Source organism: Balearica regulorum, chromosome 6, assembly GCF_011004875.1.
Source record: "Balearica regulorum gibbericeps isolate bBalReg1 chromosome 6, bBalReg1.pri, whole genome shotgun sequence".
Classification (NCBI taxonomy): domain Eukaryota; kingdom Metazoa; phylum Chordata; class Aves; order Gruiformes; family Gruidae; genus Balearica; species Balearica regulorum.
Window position 1 is genome coordinate 32046112 of NC_046189.1, and position 8074 is coordinate 32054185.

Sequence of the window (8074 nt, forward strand, 5' to 3'; positions counted from 1 at the left end):
TATTTTTTTCGGTACCATTTATCTTTAAAAGCATTTTACTTTTGAACTAAGTTAATGCTGAGACAAAGTCTGTGCCCTCAACTGGCCTGTACAAGTTCTGTTGCTTCGGTGGAGTTCATTAGCATTTCCGAGGATGCTACTAGGCCTTTGTTATGAATACTGTGAATCGAGTCTAAATGCGCAACCACATGCTATGACCTGACTATATATAAAAATATTTTAATACTCTTGCAATGAGGGGACTGCATCAAGTGACCTGGGATAATACAAACTTCAGAGACAGATGTAAAGGCCAGTCTGTATATACAAAGGTCTTACAGATAATTGACATGCACAGGGGCTAACCACCTGGTTTTGTTTCTGTTCCTTTCACTGCAGAGGTAGATTCTCCTCTAACGCAGGGCTTGGATTTATTTTCCAGCTCATTCTTTCAAGTCCCATCAGAAAATGGTGCTTTCCCAAGGAAACAAATTAAAATCCCATTTTACTAGGCTGACTGCACACTGCCATCAAGTGATGAATTCTCCTTCTGGGAACTGTATAGTGGTGAGTGTTACCATAGCGTCAGGATGCTGAATATTCGCTGTAACTGTAGTCTTCATTATGGAGCTAGTGAAAAACCAACATCTTCTCTACTCAAGCCATATTTCACCTTCATGTCCAACTTCTGATGCTGGTGCTTTTACTTCTCTTTCTACCAAACTGTTCAGTGTTGCTCTGCCACTGAAGACAATTTGCTGATAACTTTTGGAAGGCAAATGCAATAGAAAGTGCAAACCCACCCCCCCCCCCCTTATATCTCAGACTTACTCACTGAGATGAGAGCAAACAGTTGGAATGTATTGATGCTTTTCAATCTTTGCAACAATCAGCTGAAGGAGGAAAAAAGAAACAGTATTGCTAACAGCTCAGCATTTTCAAGGTGCAAAGTAATTCCACAGCCTTAATTATTTCAGTGTATTGCTGGTCTGCCTTAAATGTATCTTCAGTTTTATCGCAGATTTCATTTTGTATGCACACGATGTTGTTTTGTAAAGGTTTGTAAATATTTCCTTTGTAAGTCTAATCACTCATGTGTACTGTTGTGAGGTGGTTATTTGCTGTCCCATGTTGTTATTACTATACTGCAGTATATAAGATCATCTACAGATGTAGCTTCAAACTGTACATCTTCTGTCCTTGCATTCCTATAAATAGAGTATACTAATGATGCAGTTTCTGGGCTTTTTTGATTAAATACAATTGTTCAGAGAAGACCGGGTCGGTTTTATTTCACACGTACTCCATCGTTCTGAGGCCTTGGAAGACTCAGAGCTCGCTGATCGCTTTGTTCAGCTCACCTTTTCAGGAAGGAGAGCAAGGGACTATCACTCCAGCCAACTCTTAGCCTTGCACACATCAACACGGAAACCCAGCCGCCTTTTGGGAGCCACCCTGACAGCCGAACCCATCCCTGCCTGCGGCAGCGGCTTCTGCTTCCCTGGGGAAAGAGATGCCGCCTAGGGGGGACGGGGACAAACGCTGAGCGCTCCCCCCCGCTGCGCCGGGACCCGCACCGCCCGCGGAGGGGTCCCCTGCTGTGGGGTGGGGATCGTGAGAGGCCGGGCCCTCCGCCGTGCGGGGCTGGGCCCCACAGCGCGGGAAGGGACCCCGTGTGGCCGTGGGGCCGTGCCCCGCCGGGACCGGTGCCGCCGCGGGCCGGGTGTCCCCTCACGCCGCCCTCACCCCCGGGCACAGCCCGCCGCCTCCCCCCCGCGCATGCGCACACCGCGCACCACCCCCCCCTCCCCGCGCTGCTCCGTCATCTCCCCGCGCCGGGGCGGCGTGCGGCACGCGGGCAGGATGGAGGCGGCGGTGGGGCGCGGGGCGGCGGCGCTGCGCGAGGCGGGCGCTCTGCGCTTCGGCGACTTCGTGCTGAAGAGCGGCCTGGCCTCGCCCGTCTACATCGACCTGCGCGGCCTCGTCTCCCACCCGCTCCTCCTCCGGCAGGTGCGGGGGCGAGGGGCCGGGCCGGGCCGGGCCGGGCTGTGCCATGCCGTGCCGTGCCGGCGCGCCGGAGGCCTCGGGTGACCTGTCCGCCTCCCGCGGGGGGCGGGGGGGAAGGGTCCGTTTGAGCTAACGGAGGGCAAGAGGCGCGGGAACGCTGCCGGGGCCGCCCCAGACAGCCCGTCCTGCGGCTGGGGTCGGACGTCGGGCTGTCGGCGCTGTCGGCCCTGTCGGGACAGCGGCTGTCAGGTGGTGTAAAGCAGAGAGCTCTTCAGGCGTTGGCAGCGTGTCCCTTGGTAACGCGTGTGTCCGGTCACGGTCCCTCCGGTCGGGCTTAAAAACCATCGGGTTTGCCTTTGCAGGTTGCAGATCTTCTGTTTCAAAGGGCCAAAGAGGCTGGTCTGAAGTATGACAGCGTGTGCGGTGTTCCTTACACGGCACTGCCCTTGGCCACGATCATCTGCTCTGAAAATCAGATTCCAATGCTTATACGGAGGAAGGAAGCAAAAGACTATGGTAAAACCTTCAAGTTAAGAACTTGTGTCTACCTGTTGTCTTGTTTGTGAAATGACTTCATGTATTTGTGGTTTGTTTGTAAAGTGCATCATCTCTGTTCCAGTTTAAGGCTACCACGCCGATTCAAAAAGCAGCCCCTTTTCCCCCTAAACGTGCTTCCCGCAGCATCCCAATCTGGTCAGGCTCTCCCAGCTGGTTGCTGATTAAAGTGCAGCTTGAATCCTCCTGCAGTAGGTTTGGAGACCCTTGAGGGGGGGAGTTTGGTTTCTTTTTTGGCTTCAGCAGTGTCTTTTTTTCCTTGGCACTGTTACCATGGTTCAGGGTTATTGGCCTCTTCCAGAAACTGAGATTTATAACTCAGTTTCTCTAATATGCTGATGCTAGTGCCACGTTTTACCCCCAGACAGGACTTTTTGCATATCAACTCTAAGAGGAACCTTTCTAGTCTCATCTTCATTTACTTCTCAAACCTCTTTTTCTTTCATATCCTGTCATCAGTGGGCAAGGTGGACCAGGTGAGCAGCAGTCAGTTCTCTACCCATTGAACCTATTGTTGGATTTTGGCGAGGCGAGGGGGAGAGAAGGCTGAAGCATTAACCTACCGTAACAGTTGGGTTTCAGCATATGATAAAAGCTATCCTCTTCCAACGATATTCAATTAGGAAGGATGCATGTCACAACAAATCATTACTCCTATGTCAGTCAGTGTGCCAGGCATGAAAATGTTTGCAGTTCCTTCCTGTGAAGGACAAGTTAATTGTGACAGCAATTAACTGCCTGGCACAAGGTTTCCAGTGTCATGTGGATTGCAAAGCTCTACGTGCGCTCCTTCTCTAGGCTGTCATGGTCTGAGCACCGCGCTGGCTGCATAATGTTCCCCCACTGCTCGCTACTTCCTGGGAAAGCTAGGCATCCTTTGTTGGTGCCCCCGGGAGGGCTTTCATGGACGTGTGCCTGTTGTTGGTTAGGGCAAAGGCTTCTGGGGGCTTTGCTCCTTCTAACTGTTCTAACAGGCATCTTAAGCACTGAATAATGCCTGTGGATAATAAGAAGTATGCTGAGGAGTTCCAGTGACTTGCCTGCTTTAAAGATGTTTTAAATAAGTGGAGAAAATAGTTTTGTGATTCCGAGCATTCAGTTTATGGCAATAACAAACTTGTGTAGTCATCTTACCATTTGTGCAGTTAACAATATGTCAGTTTTGTTAATGGAACATAATTTCTGGAAACATGAGGTATTTTATTCACTTGGAGAAGTAACAGTCTTTATGAGCTGAATTACAAGTCAGTGACTGAGCTGTGGTAAGAAGTATGGTAACTGGTGCCAGGTAATAACTAAACAAATTACCTCTCCATACTGACAGTGAATGTGAAATTCCTGTTCTCTTGAAGTCCAGGTCCATTTGACTTCAGTATATGCTGCAGTATATGCTTGTATGTGGAACAAATATGATCTTAATATTAGCATAGCAAGTTAAAGTTTAGATACTTAAATTTTTGGGGGGTCTTTTAAACTTTTTTCACTTAGTGGAAAGTTTTCCTTTTATTTTTAAGGTACTAAGCGGCTAGTGGAAGGCACCATTAATCCAGGAGAAACATGCTTGATCATTGAAGATGTAGTAACAAGTGGATCTAGTGTACTGGAAACTGCGGAAGTTCTTCGGAAAGAAGGATTAAAAGTCACGGATGCTATAGTGCTGTTGGACAGGGAGCAGGGTGGGAAGGCCAGGTTAGAGGAACGTGGAATTCGCCTGCACTCTGTGTGCACGTTGTCTGGGGTGTTGGAGATTCTCCAGCAACAGGGAGAAGTGGCCGCTGAGATGGTTGAAAAGGTGAAGAAATTCATTCAAGCAAATGTGTTTGAGCCAGTGGCTCAGAATGGCCCTACTCCTGTGAAGAGACTGTGTGAAGAGCTGAGCTTCGGCGCTCGTGCTAAGCTGCCGGGGGTACATCCTATTGCAGCCAGGCTTCTCAGGCTTATGGAAAAGAAGCAAACAAACTTGTGCCTTTCTGCTGATGTCACCAGCTCCAAAGAGCTGCTGCAGTTAGCTGCCATCTTGGGCCCCAGCATTTGTGTCCTGAAGACTCATATAGACATCCTGGATGATTTTAGCCAAGAGGTAGTAAAGGAGTTGAGAGTGCTTGCAGATCGACATGAATTCTTGATTTTTGAAGACAGGAAATTTGCGGACATTGGGAACACCGTGAAACATCAGTATGAAGGTGATTATCATCAACCTCAATTTACTGTAACGTTGCTGCTGGTGTGTGTAACTGCAGCACGGGCGCAGGTTGCCAGGAGAGATTGTGGAATCTCCAGCCTTGGAGAAGACTCAAGGGGACAACACCCTGAGCAACCTGATCTAGCTTTGAAGTTAACCCTGCTCAGAGGGCATGACCTCCAGAGGTCCCTTCCAACCTTGATCTTTTCATGAATCTGTGGTTGTGCTCAGTAAGTACTTCTGAGTAGTTGTTTGCTGTGAGAGAACGCAGCGTGGCTTCTTAAGGCAGCCTGCTCTTACACACTTGGGTGCTCGTTACAGCTTTCATTTGATACTGCATCTGCAACTGTAGAACTGGGTTTTTTCTGATCCATACATCCCGTATGATCTATATGCTGTATTGAAAGGTAGCACCTGTGACAGATTTTTAGGTTACCATAAATGCCTCAATGAATATTAAGGTGAGATACTAAGAGATGTTTGTGAAAAGTGAGACTGAGAGACCATGCTTTGTGGTTAGACAGCTATCAGCACTGTCTGATGAGACTGAACTTGTAACTGTCAAGTTTCAGTAGTAAAACTGCCTTTTAACATGTGAATGATTTAGTGTGCAGCTTGTTTTGTTTAACTCATGTTTCCTGTTTAATACATTTCTAGTAACACTTTGCCTATGTCTTCCTATCCGTGTTCTCAGGTGGCGTGTTCAAAATAGCATCCTGGTCGGACATGGTTAATGCCCATGTGGTTCCAGGATCTGGAGCTGTGAAAGGTCTGAAGGAAGTAGGTCTTCCTCTCCAGCGCGGCTGTCTTCTGATTGCCGAGATGAGTTCCCAAGGGTCACTTGCAACGGGTGAATACACAAAAGCCGCGGTAAGTAGGCAATCTTGTTTTGGGTTAAAGCTTGTGAAGTGTTGTGACAGGGAGGTTTCGTGCGCTTCTAATATTTGCACTTCCAGAAGTCTCTCCAGCTCTATTACAGTTGTGTTTTTCCTGTGGAGACTCAGGAATCTGACAGCGTGGTGTTTAAAGGTTGCAGCTGTAGGCAGTGGTGTAAAGTGGTCAGAGTTCACACTGTGAATTCTAGTACACATGCCAAGTTTGCTATTCCTCCCCCCTTTTTTTTCTTAAGCAATAAATTTCTACTTAGTTTAAGTACATTCATTGCATTATTTATAACATAGAAAGAAACATAACATTCATGTTCCTGGATCAGTGAGGGGCGAGTCAGCTCTGGGTGACTTTATATTGGTAAAGCAAGAACAGGGTTTCATACGCCTGCCTTGCACAGCTTAATGTGTCAAAGGGTGGGTGAAAAACAGATTGCTAGTCAGACTTAACTTTAGGTATATCACTTGTAACTGTTTACTGATCTTCTTCAGGTACAGATGGCTGAAGACAACTCTGATTTTGTTTTTGGATTCATCTCTGGATCTAGAGTTAGTAATAAACCGGAATTTCTTCACTTAACTCCAGGGGTACAGCTGCAAGCTGAAGGTAACTTCTGAAATACTTACAGGCTTGTTTGTAAATACAGTAAGTGATCTAGCCTTCAGTGAAAAAGTGACTTCTGAAGAGGGTTTGGTTGCCAGTTCCCTGGTGGGAGGAGTCTGTGTTTGCCATTATGAGCTGCCTTCTGTATTTCTGGGTACGCTGATCCCTTTTCTGGGAGCTCTGAAAGGCAACCCACAGGCTATGCAGCTTTGCTCGTGTGTTGAGGTCTGTGCATACCATAAAGCACAGTCCTTAAAACGTGTGAAATGTCTTCAGGTAGGTGTTGGGGTAAATCTACAACTACTCAGTAGGAGTAGAAAAAAAGGTTTTTAGCAAATACAGACGTGTAACTGTAACACTGATACTGATATAGACACAGTATCAATGGATTGGAAGTCTTACACTGACTAAACAGGTTATTGCTGAACCAGGTAAAGGAGATGTGCTTCTCTACAGTACTTAATTCTTATAAAACCCGAAGTGAAATCACAAGCTTTTACATGAATGTTTGGGGGTTTTGCCTGTTCTAAGAAGGCTAAGACTTATTTCAATAATTCTGATCGGTGCTTCTTTGTGTAAGTGTTCCATCTATTGTGATTGGTAAATCATGAAAAAGGAGGGTGTGCTCTGTCAAATTTGATTGAGGTAATAGGGGGTTTGTTACTTGGAGACACAGTTTTGATATGTTTGTGGATTGTTAGGGTGAGAGCTGGAACACCATATCTGTTCTCTGTTCCAGTACCTCTTTGAAGTTTTTTATTAGATAGTTTCGTACACACTAAAAAAAAAAGCTGTCTCTATTTCAGGTGATAACCTTGGACAGAAGTACCTAAGCCCCAAGGAAGTTATTAGCGGAAAAGGTTCAGATATCATTATTGTGGGACGTGGCATCTTGTCAGCTTCAGACCGTCTTCAAGAAGCAGAGAAGTACAGGAAGGCAGCTTGGGAGAGCTACCTGAGCAGACTTGGTGTTTGTGCAGGAGACTGAAAGCAGGCCACTTCCAAGTCAATAAGCAAAGCTGATCATTGTTAAATACATAGACATTTCAGTCAGTAGGAAACTGCTCCTTTGGAGAACAATCTGTTACTAACTAAATTATTTTTAATCTCACACACAGAGATCAAGTTGTACATGCCATAATTGTTTTTTTAATATTTGAATGTATGAAACCAAAACTTTACGCCCAGTTTTTAGCCTTAATAGCTTTTCTCTGGTGAAAAAAAAGTCTTGCTTGGAACACTCCCAGGGTATTTGGTTGACTTTTGTTGCTTTTGTTTCTCCTCCTAACCCTCAAATTCCTTGTGGCTGTGGAAACAGCATTTTGCTGTTCTCAATGAACTTCACCTGCAGACCTGACTTGCTCCCCCACTCTCACAGGCTTACTCAGTTCTGCTCTTTCCAAGGAGCAAGTATGGGTCTTAATCCCACACTGTGAAACTGAATAATGTCTTGTTTAATAAATACTTTTTCTACTGTTTTCCTTTCATTGGATCTGTAAGTCTTCCTTCTGTGGCAGTGTGAAATTCTGTTTCTAAAACCCCATTATTCTAAGAAGTCATTCTAGTGTGTTTGTGACTGCAGGAATTACTCATGATTCTGCTTAAAGGAGCTACAAAGAATCTCATATCAACTAGTTGTTGTGTGCTTAATTACAGTGGAGCTGTTGATTCCTCTAATGAGAAACAAAAATGTATGTTCTGTTTCTTGAGGTTTTGTGACAATAGCTGGAATACTTCCAGGAATTACTTCCTACTCTTCAAAAGATATTTCTACTTCTCCTTATTCATTGTATGACTGGTTTTGATTAGAAAGGATGGAATAACCTTTAAATATCTAGTTTATGTGTGGTGGAAATTGGT

General features: G+C 45.8%; 1 protein-coding gene across 1 annotated transcript; it reads left to right on the forward strand.

Annotated features, from left to right (window-relative positions):
* Nucleotides 1-1804: 1804 nt before the first annotated feature.
* Nucleotides 1805-7701, forward strand: UMPS (uridine monophosphate synthetase). Its single transcript, XM_075757097.1, has 6 exons — nt 1805-1989; nt 2349-2502; nt 4056-4724; nt 5418-5593; nt 6103-6217; nt 7021-7701. Exons 1-6 carry the CDS (start codon nt 1843-1845, stop codon nt 7200-7202), a joined length of 1443 nt encoding a protein of 480 aa, XP_075613212.1. The 5' UTR covers nt 1805-1842; the 3' UTR covers nt 7203-7701.
* Nucleotides 7702-8074: the final 373 nt, after the last annotated feature.